We start from the raw sequence: 14905 nt of genomic DNA on the forward strand, positions 1-14905 counted from the left end.
TTACGATCGATCGCGCAATGTCTTGTAGACTCCTCGAATACATACGTCTTATAGCCACTACCCCGTCCCGTGACATTACGTTACGCCTTTTTACCACCAACACCCAGCCTATAACCAATTCTACGTCTCTGTAATACTACAGGCGCTGCCAAAAGCAGCGTGCCTATGAGTTACCTTACTTTATACTTCTAAGGAACCCACAATAGTAAGACGATATTCCTTACTAGCTACTATATTAAACCTAAAGAACAATCTAATACCTATACTTAACCTACAACACCAATTAATCCCAGGAGAATTTAATTTATTAGCCCTAGCCTTAACCCCTAAGGAGATAGACACCAATAATGTCTTATTTTTTATTGACTATATAACTACGGATAAGCAAGCGGAAGGGCTACTACCTATTAAAATCGAAATACGAGACGCCGAGACGTTCGCAAAAATAGTAGTATAAAAACCCAATAAATACTACCGCCTTTTATAGAACTACTACCTAAAGCTTATATAAGCCAAGATGCGTACTGCCTAAGATCGCGATATTATCTAAGACCTATAAGCTCGTAAGGCGCTCGCTAATAACACGCGTTAAGAAACTAAAGATAACCTCCGTATATCTAAACGCGACGTCCAACAGTTAAAGAAGGCTAAGATTGCACTTATTGCTATAGTTACTAAAAGAGAAGGTATAATTAAATACCTATAATCTTAGCTTAATAAGCATATTCGTAATAACGCTAGACACTTCTCTACTGTATATAACGCCACTTAAGTCTTTACGCCCCCGGCAACTTTACCTACTTAATACTTAATAGAGGGTTAGCGCTGAGCAGCCTTACCTAACGGGAACCCCTACTAAAGCGATAATAAAAGCTATAACGACCGAACCTAAGCTGCTACCGTAGGGTCTAATGTACGTTACCCTAATTCCCTAATTTTTTAGGGAGACCGCAAAGAATATAGCTACTAGAAGATGCAAATCTGCAAGAAACTAACTTAGAGCGCCTGCCTTTTTCCTACGGAAAATATTAAGATTGGCTATATTATCGGGCGAATAAAGGGTATACTATTTAACAGACTCTTCGCCTAATGGAAGACCAATAGCCCCTAGAAGTGGCAGTCCTACTAAGAAGTTCTTAACGATCTCAACCTAATATACCGCGACTATAACCTACTAGCCACTAACCGAGCTAAACTATGTGCCCTAAAGATAAGCCCTACTAAATTATTTAATAAGTTCTATGTTAAATTCTAGAAATACACCAGAGCCCTCGCCTGAGATAATACTAAAGACTAGAAAGATCTCCTTAAAAAAGTTACTTATTGCCTTAGTTACGCAGTTGCTAGCTATAACTATAATAATATTTATAATATAGTAGCAGCTATACGGAAGATTGAATGATAACTAAATTAGATTGCTACTGTAAACCCCTACCTAAAGATTTCCCTATAGAAGCCCTCCGGACCTACTAAACCACTAACGCCTACTACCCTAAGCAATACTACTGGTCCTAATATTAACCTTTTTATACCAACCTTTCCGTAAAAGCTACTAGATGGAGAATACAAGCTACTCCGGAAGCTAAAGCGTTGCTATAAATATCATTAAGAAGGCTGTTATAGCTATAGCCCAAACTGCCTAATAGCTAGATTTAGTAGCTGCCGCCTAATACCTAACCTAGTACCTCAAACACTAAATACGTTGCTATGTGCCACTACCGTATAAAATAAAGACGCAGTAATAGCAGTAAAGTTAGATACGGAAACGGAAAACGCTAAGTCCTAGCCCTAAGTTGTAGGTTAGGACGCCTTAACGATAAGGGGATCTATATATTGGCCTGCTTAATAGATAACTTAGTAAAGATAAATGGACGGAAATAGATAGTTTTACCTGTAATAGGAACTACTGCTAAAAAACAATATAAAAGCCGTTTTATAATTAATTGCGGAGCTACTAATAAATTTATAGATACCTAATTTGTGTATACTTATAACCTACCTACCTTACCCCTTACTAAAGCCCGCGCCCTATAACTCGCCGATAGTAGTTATACTATATAGAAGATTACCTATATGGTATAACTCTACTTAGATATAAATAGGCACCAGGAAGAACTCTAGGCCTATATTATACTACTTGCTAACTACCCTATTATCCTTAGAATAAACTAGCTCGAATAATATAACCCCGCCATTAACTGGAAAAAGAGAGAAGTAACCTTTAACTCTAAATACTGTAGAGAGACCTACCTAGGATATGGCCTAGCCGCCTCTATCTACTCCCTAGGATACCAACCTAAGGAACCCCTTATTACCCTACCTACGACCAACTGCCACTATATAAGTACCGCGGCCTTCTACTGTATAGCACGTAGGAAAGGCTAGACCGTTACCGCAGCCTCCTAATTATAACTATATAAGCTTAATAAAGAACAGGACTATGTTCTCTATAGTAATAGGATAGATATAGTTAACCTTCTAGAAAATAATGCCCCCGTAAAACTCTATGGACTTTTATCTTTAGACTTTAAGAAGTTTATAAAGCTTAAAAAAGGACTTACCAACGAGGAACTCCGTAAGCTCCTCCCTAAAAGGTACTATAACTTTATTAATATATACTCACAAAAGAGCGCAGATATACTCCCCCTATATTAACCTAATAACTATACTATTAATATTAAATAAGGAAAAACGCTACCTTATAAGAGACCCTACCTAATATTAAAAGACAAACTTCTAGTTATTAAAAAGTATATTAATAAACACCTCGATAAAGGGTTTATTCGCCCTAGCATATCCCTAGCAGCCGCCCTTATCCTCCTTACTAAGAAGCTAAGAGGAGGTATTTAATTCTACGTTAACTATAGAGGACTTAACGCTATTATGATTAAGAACCGATACCCCGTACCGCTTATATGTAAGACTCTTAAGCGGCTTAACTAAGCTAAAATCTATACCAAGCTTGATATTATTGCTGCCTTTAACCGCCTCTAAATACAAGAAGGTGATGAATAGAAAACCGCATTTACATCGCGCTTTGGCCAATTTAAATATACCGTTATACCCTTTAGCGTATATAACGGCCCAGGCAGCTTCTAAAGCTATATTAATAATACCTTACGGGACTACCTTAACGACTTCTGCTCTGCGTACCTGGACGATATACTTATTTACAGTAATGACCCTTTTAAGTATACTAAGCACGTTTAAAAGGTCCTATAGCGCCTTAGGGACGCAGGACTTTATATTAATTTAAAGAAGTGTGAATTCTTAGTTACAGAAGTAAAATACCTTAAACTAATCGTCACTACTAAGGGTGTCCGTATGGACCCTAAGAAGGTATGTATAATTACCGAATAGTAAACCCCTAACTGCATTAAAGACGTATAAGCTTTCCTTAGTTTCGCTAACTTCTATTAAAAATTTATATATAACTTCTTAGGTGTTATAGTACCACTTACAGCAATAATGTAAATAAAGGGCCTTTCCGTAAAAGGAAGAAAAACACATCTATATTTTATCTGGACGCTTAAATACGAGAAGGCGTTCTAAAACCTTAAAGATGCTTTTACCAAAGCACCTATTTTAGCTCACTTTATACTAGGACGATAACTCTATCTTAAGACTAACTCCTTAGACCACGTTAACGTAGGCGTCCTTTCCTAAATAGGTAATAACGGTCTCCTCCACCTAGTTATATTTTATTCATCTAAGCTTATACTATAAGAATGTAACTACGAGATCTATAATAAGGAACTTCTCGCAATTGTATAAGTATTTAAGGAATTCCGACCGGAACTTTCCTTAGTAGAACCTGACTAGCTAACTAAAGTCCTTACGGATTATTGTAACCTTAAGTACTTTATAACTATAAAACAGCTAAATTAACGCTAAGTACGCTAGAACGAGTTCCTCTCTAGTTTTAACTTTAAAATTGTATATAGGCTAGGAGTATAAGGTACTAAGCCTAATAGCCTAACACACCACTTATAAGACCTTCCTTAGTCTAAAGATAACCCTTATAACTAGTTCTAATAATAAACGATCCTAAAAGCACAGAATTTGGCCTTAGGTATGCTACCTATAATAGAGCTAACTATACCTTAGCTCCACACCATAGAACTAGAATTACCTTTTGAAATTAATGAGCTTATTACTACGGTATATAACACCTCTATTAACCTATTACTGTATTAACTTATTACCGCAAAGACCGCCGGCGCCTATACGCTGCCAACTAAACTCTAAAGCTTAGGCTAGATTAATATAGCAGCCTTAGAAGTAAAAGAGAACAGGCTCTATTATAAAGGCCGTCTATTTATCCCTAACTTAGAAAATCTACAACGGCAACTAATCTAAATAGCCCACGACCTCTGATTAAGCGGCTACCTAGGCAAAGGAGGAACCTATAAGCTTCTTAGCCGATACTACTTCTGGCCTAAAATAATAGACTTAGTTAAACGTTTTATAGGCGCCTGCTATAGTTATAAGCACGTTAAGGCCTTTAATATAAAGTACTAAGGACTACTACACCCTCTATTAGTACCCATATAATAATGGGCAGATATCGCTATAGATTTCGTTGTTAACCTACCACCCTGTAAGCGATATAGCCGTACCTATAAAAACATCCTTATGATAATATACCAACTTATAAAAGAGCGCCACTACGTCCTAACTAAAGGCGTAGCCATTAGCAACGTTACTAACGCCTTCCTCCGCGAAATCTATTGATTATATAGGTTACCTAACTTGATTACGTCCGACCGAGGTATATAGTTCGGCTCTAATATATAGAGACGAATCTGCTAACGCCTTAGCATCTCTATTAAGATGTCTATATCCTTCTACTATAAAACTACTAGGCAACTGGAAAACGCTAATGCTAGTATAAAAGCGTACCTACGATAGGTAGTCGCCTATAGTTAAGATAACTGGGTAGATTACCTCCTACTAGGTAAATTTGTAGCGAATAATTACGTCTTAACTACTACAGGACTTACCCCGTTCTTCGCGAATAAGAAATACTACCCCTAATCCGGTATAGAACTACTAGAACCTATTAATAAGAAACTGCTATATAGAAAACGCCTTAAGATGCTACTTGCTAACTAGCATGCAGACTATATAAAAAATCTACTTAACTACTGTAAGGGAGAAATGGCCTGGGCTTAAGCAAAGTAGGCTTACTTCGCCGACCGTTATAGAACGCCACCACTGGAGATATATATTGGCGACTAGGTATAGCTAGATATACGTAATATCTCTACGCAAAGGCCTATAAAGTTACTTAATTATAAGAACCTTAGCCCCTACCTAATTAAACAAGTCATTAATAGGGGAGCCGTATACAAGCTAGAGCTCCCGCCTACCCTAGCCACCCGTGGGATATAGCCTATATTTCACCTATGGCTACTATACCTTCACTAGCCTAACCCCTTACCGGGGTAGACACAGCCTAAACCCCTACTAGTACTAATCTAAGATAAGAACGAAGACAAGAACTATAAGGAGTGGACCGTTAAACAAATTATTGACTCTAAATACTTTAGCAAAGGTAGAGGACGACGGCTTTACTACAGAGCTATATACACAGGATTCGACATAGATTAGCCAGAATGGTAACTATAGGAAGACTTCGAAAATACAAAGGATCTAATTAGCGACTTTTACTACGTAAACCTATAGAAACCGGGCCTAAGTAGAGATTTTATATCTAATCCTCTATAGGAGCCCTTATAGAGTTAAACTATTATACATTACTACGTAGGGGCAAATTACCGTTAGATTGCCGTTAGATTGCGATAAAGTGCGATTACGTGACCGGAATATCGTTAAGATGTCTAGGAACTTTAACTAGCGGTTAAAGTTATCTAATTAGTTAAATTCTTAGATGCTAAGCCTTATTATATAACATTGTTTTAAGCCTTTAGCGATACCCCCCTTTCTTCTTTTTTATACCCTAAGTGTCCCTTCTATATGTATATAGTAACCACAGCGTCGCCGGAGCTCCGCCTCTATAGGAGGGNGGGNAGTNTNANNGAACCCNACCGNAGGGGCCTCCATAGGAGAGCCCCGTGCTCTTGCGTACACCTCGCGTACAGCTTATGTCAGCTACGCGTAGGTATATCACCTCCTTACGCCCTCGACCCTTACGATCGATCGCGCAACGTCTTGTAGACTCCTCGAATACATACGTCTTATAGCCACTGCCCCGTCCCGTGACATCCGGTAACTCTTCCTTTAGGGATATATAATTAGGAGTTTAGTAATTTAAGGTACTCTTAAGACTAATATCCTTTTACTTTTGTATATAAGATATTTTCTTATTTTTAAAGATAATAAAGTCTATTTTCTTCCATTTTAAAGGTTTATATTAAGCTATTTCTTATTAACAATATAGTTAAGCTAGGTTTTTAATAAACTTAACCTAAGCTTTTTTGTTTTTAAAAGGTGTAAAGAGCGTTTTAGTAATAGTAGCCCGCTCTAGAAGTTTAAATTCCTATCTTAGTAGTGTTAATACCTTAGTTAGGCCCTTTTTACTAAGCTACTTAGCTATCTTAATCATGTTAATTAAGTCGTGGAATTTATAAATAGCGGTTATTAATTGTTCCCTCTATAACCTTTAATACGTTATACTAATATTCCGCTTAATCTCTTTATATTACTAGTATAATTTAATGCCTTTAGCCTTAGTAATGGGGTAGAGGCCTTTACTATAGATAAGGTTTTTATATTCTTCTCGTTTATTATAAAGCGCTCTAAGCTTAGGGTTATTACGGACTTTTTCTAGCTAGTCGTTATCGAGCTCTATAGGCGCTTATTGATTTTATAATAGCCCTATTTTCGCAATAGACTTAATAAGAAGATCTTATAAAGGACTTTCTAAAATAAATACTCTGGTAATTACGTGCAATATACGTTAGTATATAATACCTCTTATATATATTACCAAGATAGCCTATAGTCTGGTTCCGCTCTTCTAGAGTAATAGTATCTATCTATATAATTAATATATAACTAGGTCTAAAGGTAATTATTAAGCGGACTTACTATTAATGTCTTTACCTAAAGCCTACCGCAGCTAGTATAGCTCTAGTACCTCCTTAAACCTAGTAATAAGTCCTAGCCGTATAAATATATTATAGTATTTGGCGTATATAAAGGTCTTTTCTTTTTTATAATATTGCCACCCCTAATTATATGGCTGATATTATAGAAGAATAGCTAATTTAGTACTTTGTCCTTCTACCTAATATATAGCATATCGCAGTGCGCTAGTACCTTATGGTTAAAAATGTCTTAAATACTTATAAAGTTATCTTAGAATGCGTTTTAACTAATACTAATAGCTAAGATATGCGAAATAATATAGAATATAGGAAGGTCTTCTAGACGGAAGGTAAATTTCTTTTTATAGATTTACAGTTAGTAGGATATATTGTTTAGATAGAGTATAAAGCTTACGGTTTACTATCTTTTTCTTTATTTTTAATATATTCTAGGTTTATATTTACTATAACCGTACTCTTATTAGAGTGTTTCTTACTATAAATAACTATAATATTAATATTCTTAAAGTAGACGGCTTTATTGCTCCCTTTAGTACTAGCGCTTTCTACTAGAGCGTCTGGTTTTATAGCTATAGCTACGCTAAATAGGAGAAGAAGTAAAATTTAGACTCGAATAAAGCTATAGAGTAGCTTAGTATTGTTAATTTAAAGAGCGTAGAGGATAGTATAAAGGTCTTAGACAAATATAGCGTACTTTTCCTTTTACGACTTATTAAGCTTAAGGCTTAGGATCTACTTCTATAGCTATTAGCCTACCTTAAAGGAGGGGTAGGAACTTATATTGCAAATATTATTAAGGATATTACTATTTATTTAATGGCGTGTAAGGTCTATATAGTATATACTAATTTATTTCTAATAGCTTCGTACTAAGTTCTCTTTCTTAATTTAAAAATTTCTCTTCCGCTAGCAGAGATATGCTTTAAATACTATTAGGGCATATTTACGCAGCTAATTATCTGCGGTTTTTTAGGTTTTCTTTTTAATCTTTAGGCAGTACCTAGTTTATAGTAATTAGAGGGTGTAATGGTGGGTTAGTGGAAATTTTTATAATTTACATCTCCCAGATTTTGTCTTCCCTCTTCTATAGTTTCTTAGTATAAGAAGTATAGTTTAGTTTTATAGGTCCCTCCTTTTCTAATTTAGTAATATCTTTTAGTATTTCCTTAGCTTTAGAGTCTAATTCTACGTCTAATCTCGCATCTAACTTTACATTAGACTCTGCACCTAATTCCGCATCTAATTCTATATCTAATTTTCTAGAATCTAAACCTATACTATTTTCTAAATGAATATATATATATTTAGATTAGTGTCTATATTTAAGTCTAGACTTTAAAGTTATAAATTTAAGTTTTAATAAACGGCGGCGGCGTAGAGTGCTCCTTTCCTCTCCGTCCTATAAGCTAGAGCAGCTACTTTAATAGGTGTACTACTATTCTAGTAACAGCGAGTTTGCTAAATAGGTAAGGTAAGCATTATAGATAAGGATTAAATTATAGGAGAGGAAGTGGAACGAGGATAGTAAAGGAAGAGAGAGAGGAAGTAGAATAAGGGTAGTAAAGGGAGGAAGTGTAAGGAGAAGGCGAGCAGGCTATTTCTTTAAGTAGACACTGGCTTTTCCACATAGGCTATACTATGTTAAATTAATGTAAGCGCTGACGAGCTTTGCTAAAGCTAGTGTCCTATTTCTAACCCCTCTAGAATAATAGACAGGGTATAATAGGGATAGGAAGTGCTTAAGTGAATAGAGCTTCTTTAAAGCGGCGATATGATAGGGTTTAAGTGAGGTGAGAACGCCGCTAAAAGCGGCGGCCAATAACCCCCAAAAATAGATGAATTCCCACCACTATATATATTTAACTAGTTATTAAAATAAGAAGGGGATAATTACTAAATTACCTTAATTGCTTTCTCTAGCGTCTTAGCTGTTATTTATATTTTCGTAAATATCTTTATACTTATTAAAAGCCTTAGGATCTATAGGTGCCTTATTAGGTAGATTTTTTTTTAAATAAAAAAAAAGGCAATATAAAATAACTTGCCTAAGCGTAACTAGGGTAAATATTTTATAGAATTATCTCATAAATGGAAGCGAGGTACTCTCACCTTTTTTATCCTCTTTTTAGATATATTACCTATATTTACCTTAAAAGCCATAATTATATAATGTTAAGAAGCCTTTGGTTTTTTAGGGTGTATAGCGTAGAAATTAATATTATTGGGTAAATCTTAGAATATAATTAAAGTTAATCTTTTAGGCAACCTATTCTACTAGTTATATTTATATTATTAACTTCTTATTTACCTATATGCCTAGCCCATTAATAAGCGTACTGTAGTATTTTCTATAAGGCCTTGCTATAACCTACGTAGAACTAGTAAATACTTACTAAGACTTAAAAGCGCCGTCCTATACGCTATTTAGATATACTAATCTTTATAGCGCAATCCTATACAATTTCCCTACTATAGTTAGGCTTATAGCTGCTAGCGCCTTACTTAACGCCCTTTTAGGTAGATAATAATAGAATTCTCTGGCGGTAATTTAGAATTATAAACTTTTTTCCAATGGTAATAGGAACAAAGTTAGGAAATAGATATATTTCTATTATTTTAGGGCTATTAAAAACTATAAGGAGTTTTAGAAGTTATTAGGGGACAATAACTTAGGTAGGGAAGGTATATAGTAATATAATTTAGTCCCCTAGATTTAATATACAGATTAGGTATAGCTTTAGAAAAGCTTATATCTTCTATAGTTATATAGATCGGTTTAGAGCCCTAAAGTCTTTAATAACTTAAATTAGACTAATAGACAGACAGTTTCTCTTAATACACTCTTTTCTTCTTTTTTTACTAACTACTTTTCTACTAGCTGATTATAGCTAGCCGTACTAACTAACTATATCGTAACTTTCTGTCTAAGATAAACCGTACCCTTTTATAATAGATCCTTTACTTTCCTAATAGGGTAATAATTATAACTTTAGCTATTCTAAAGCCTTTAATATTTTCTATACTAGATCTAGTATATAACTAACTACTAGCCAATTAAATACCGTCTATAGATTTTACTTAGTTGTTAATAATATATAAGGTCGTTATAGAGTTAAGAATTATACTATTATAGAAATCGTAATTAGATATAATATAAGCTTTAGCTTAATAAACTGCAAAGCTTCCTAATAGGTTACTAGGTACGCTCTTCTACTTTATATTATCTAGCTTTTTATTAAATAAGGCTTAATTCCTTAGTTTATTAATTAAGGCTTTAAGTTTAGGTTAAAAAAATTAGCAAGGCTCTGCTCTACTAACTATATTTTTAATTTATTTAGTTTTTATCCTAATAGCCGTGTTAACTTAATAGGGTAGTAGCACCTCTTATATAGATAAGACCTTTTATATAGAGATAGCGTTATCTATCTCTTCTAATCTATCCTTTTTAAAGACTTTACTTCTAATTTATCTTCTAATTTAGGCTTATTAATTAGTTCTTCTTTAAAGCTAACTATATAGGATCCTTATTAGGTCCTTACCTTTTAAGCAGACTTTAAGTGATAGTAATTTTAGTAGACTTTAATAATGTTATAAAGGGTAGGTAAACGTTCCTTTTTCCACTTAAGTTTCTCTATTTTATTTATCTAGTATTTAACTAGCTTAATAAGATAGACTTAACAGTATATATAAAATCTTTAACCGATTAATTACTATCTACCTTAGGTAGATTAACCTTCCTATAATCCTTATATACCTTCTTCTATTTATAAAGCTACTTTTTAATATTTTAACTCCTTAGAGCCTTCCTTATATTTAAATATTAGGTAGCTAGGTAACCCTTCTAAGTATTATTAGTTAGAGTAATTACCTACTTAAGTAAAATAAGGATATTATGGACAGTATTACAGTTAAAGGCGTAATTAATATAGTTATAAGAGATTGTACTAATATATAGGTATGTAGAGATCTAAGAGCTGCCTACTCTTTCTTATACTGCTTATCAATATAGTTATTATATTTCCGTAGAGCTTAAAGCTCTTCCTTTTTACTATTATTAAGGGCTTATTTGGTAACTTTTTTTAGCCAGGTTAAATCGACTAGGTAAGTGGTTAAAAAACCTACTTAGGCCCACCTAGTGGCTCACGGGCCACCTAGATCAATATCCACTTAGTAGGAGTCGTCCGTTTAATAGCCTAGGTAGATTTTAGGCAGGTGGATGGTCTTAGCAGCTAAAAGTCAAGCCCCTATCTGGCTAGGTAGAGTCCTTATATTAGCCGCGATTATACAGCCAAAAGTAGAATAGACTGCGTAATTTTGGTAAAAATCGCCCACCTAGCAGGTCAAAAGCGCCCAATCTCACTAGTACCTCCACTTCTATAGGGGGGGTACTGTTTAACTGCTTGCCTGGCTAGGTCAATTAACTTAACTATATTTTTAATAATTTTTACATAAGTATCGCTATTACGTGACCTCCAAATATAAAGCCCTAAATATTAATAGCAGTATCTATAAGCCTTCTAGCGCTCCTAGCATTAATCCAGATGCTTATAGATTATATAAAAAGCCTTCCTGCGCCTAATTATAAATGCTAGCAAATTGTTAACCCTCTACGCAGCGAGGTAAGGATGGTAAAACTGCTACTTAGGCCTCCGCAGGCGATTAAGATGTTAACCCGGCTTAATTAAGAACTATTTATATTGCTCCTTAATAGGCTTATTAACGAATATAATCTAAGTAGGCAAGAAGGCGTATTAGCGGCTTAGAAGCTAATGATATTTATAGCTATATATAGAGATGGGCTTAGTTAAAGGCTTGTTGTGTAGGAGTTCCAGCACTCTATATATATAATTAGCTTATAAGCAGTTAATATTTAAGTAATATTGGGCTAGAGCTTACCTAAAGTAGAGCCTTTTATAAGGTCCTTAATACTCTATACAAGCTGCGTAGGGATATTGTTAAATTGCCGCCTAATTAAACGCCCAATTGGGTTGAATCTGATAATAAAATATAGCCCTTTTTTAGTAATTGTATTGGCGCCCTCGATAGCTTATATATTCTAATTTTAGTACCTAAAGCTAAGTAATCTGTATGGCGAAATAAGAAGGGATTTATATCGCAGAACGTGCTTATAGCATGCGATTTTAATATAAACTTTATCTATATATTGCCCGGTTAGGAAGGCTCTACGCATAATAGCCGAGTATTTCGTTTCGCTAAAGATTAAGGCTTTAATATACCACTAGGACGATATTATCTAGCTAACGCTAGATATGCTACGGACGATCCTATAGTTCTTATACCCTATTAAAAGGTTAGATATTATTTAAAGGAGTAAGCTAAAGCGGCCTAAAGGCCTAAGAATAAGTATGAGCTATATAACCTACGCCATTTACAGCTAAGGAATGTAATTAAACGGACGTTTAGTGTACTTAAATTATGTTTTCTTATTTTTAATAAGGGCCGCAGAGGCTATATATAAAAGACGCAGGTTAAGACTATATAGGCGCTTATAGCAGTTTATAACTTTATAAACTAGAATGGCTGTAACCCGCAGGATAAGGACTTTGGGTATAAAAGCGAGGATAATTTAGATGCCGATAAGTATATTATTTCTACTAATATTAAGGAGTAGGTAATAAGCTAGCGGTATAAGGATATTGTAGATATAATATGGGAGTAGTATTAAAGTGTTCTAACTATAAGGGATAAAGGTGGAAGTTAAGGAGGAAGTTAAATCTATAATTTAATTTTAGAGAATCTAGAAATATTTAATATAAAGCTATAGAGGTAATTAATCTATAAGCAAAGCATTTAGGGTATTAAATTAACGTGCAATACTACTAAGAAAAAAGTTATAATAGGTAATATTAGGACGCCAAGGTCCTTAGGGCATGTAGTAACATAATAACAGTAATAGGATGCAAAGAGTATCTGGTTCTTAATGAAGTAGAACTATAGAACTAAATTCTGCTGTTCTTTAATATGGGGCGACTACGTTTTGTAGGCGCCTTGCCTGCGCCTCGCCTGCGCTAAGCCGGTTATAGCCAGTGCGTCTCTATGGCCTAATAATTACCCCCCCCTTCTTAAGCGGCTGTCCTTAGCCGACGCTATTATACAATAGGAGTGCTATTATTGCCCTTTCTTAAATAAAAAGTTTTTTAACAAATTTAAGTGAATTAGACAATGTAATAATAGGATAATGTAATAATAGGATAATATAATAATAGGACCTTGTAGAGATCTATAAAGGTAGGAGTTCCCACCTAGGTAGGATACTAGATTTCCCTTCCTATTTAATTTTAATTTATTCAGCCTGCGACTCGCCTTCTTCTCAACTTCTAATTAATTATAAATTACAAGCGTTAAGCTACTAGTCCGCCTATTAGTAAACCTTCTGTAAGTATTCTTTATATTAGCTTATAGCTATCGCTAACCCTACTAGGCGCTATTAAAGCTCCCACGCTACTTATAAGCTGCTCCCTTAGCCTTACTAGAACCAATCTGCCTCCGCTACGCTAAGCGTGTAGCCACCGCTAGGCGGGCTACCTATAGTAAGCAGGCTAACCGCAATTACAGGTACTGCTAACGACTAAATAAGTTATACCAACCAGTAAGTTTAAGTGCATTAGTTTAGGTTCTAACGGCTAACAGACTAGGTCCCTAAGGCCTTCTATAGCCGCCTAAATAAGCTGCTTGCCCTTATTAATAGGGCTAAGCGCCAGCGGGTTACTGGTGGAGATACGGCTAACCTTAACGCTTGCGTTACTGCCGTCCAGAAGTCCTTCACGAAGGATATTAAGGCCTTAATGCGCACCGGCGCTAAGTACGGTCTCCGCTAGCGCCTAAAGGGTAAAGACTTTCCCCTACTTTAAGTATAGGAATTATAGGCTATCCGTTATACCCTTAAAGGAATTCTTAACGTGATGCGCGCTTTAGTACGTGTTATAGTGTAGGTATTTCGCCGTTATAGTATATGCTAATAGTACTTATAGGCTAATATGCCTCCCATTATAAGGGATAAGGAGGAGGATAAGGGTAAGGGGGATAAGGAGGAGGGAGAAGAGGATAAGGAGGAGGGAGAGGAGGAGGATAAAGGAGAGGAGGAGAGGGAGGATTCGTTGGAGCTGTAAAGTAGTTGTATTTCTATCAGCGTTCTACTATTACTTTACCATTACTCTGCCGTCGTCCCGCTAGTAGGATATAGTCCCGGTTATAATTAAAAGTTTTTTATTCTCTTACCTACTTTCTTTTCCGTTTGCCCCTTAGGGTAAAGTAACTATTATATATCTCCTTTACGTCCTTATTAACGTCCTCTACTAGGACCTATTTATTATATTCTTTTAGCCAGCCTTTTTACTTAACTAGGTACTATAGGGTCTGGTTACATCCCTTCCTTCTATATATTTCTTCTACCTTATACTAATCCTCTTAGTCCTTTTTATTGTTTAGCTTAATAGGCCCAGGTAAAGGGTCTCTAGTAGCGCCCTTACGTTATTTATATAGCTCTAGTAAGCTAATATAGAATACTAGGTGGATACGGTAGGACGTAGGTAGATATAGCCGGTACGCTTACTTTCTAACTAGTTTAGCTATACTAAAAGGTCTAATAAAGCGTGCTGTAAGCTTCTTACTTAGCCTTTTTAGTTTAAGGTTCTTAATTAATAGTAAAACTAGATCCCCTACTTTATATGCCTGTGGTTAGTAATAACGATTATAGTATTTCGCCTACACCTTAGCGGCGTATTCCTAGCGTTTTACTAGCGCTTCGCGTTTAAGGGATATCCTTTTAATTTTTTTAGAGGCGGCTAGAACAGAACTACTATCGTCCGCTT

The 14905-nt window shown here is 35.2% G+C and overlaps 1 protein-coding gene across 1 annotated transcript; it reads right to left on the reverse strand.

Annotated features, from left to right (window-relative positions):
* Window positions 1-7463: 7463 nt before the first annotated feature.
* K441DRAFT_537732 (uncharacterized protein) lies at window positions 7464-7676 on the reverse strand (the record flags this gene model as incomplete). The annotated part of the gene is made up of 1 exon (XM_067642495.1): window positions 7464-7676. A coding segment is annotated over one exon (213 nt), but the record flags the coding sequence as incomplete, so codon positions are not given.
* Between the last annotated feature and the right edge of the window lie 7229 nt (window positions 7677-14905).

Source organism: Cenococcum geophilum (assembly GCF_001692895.1).
Source record: "Cenococcum geophilum 1.58 unplaced genomic scaffold K441scaffold_3, whole genome shotgun sequence".
NCBI lineage: Eukaryota > Fungi > Ascomycota > Dothideomycetes > Gloniales > Gloniaceae > Cenococcum > Cenococcum geophilum.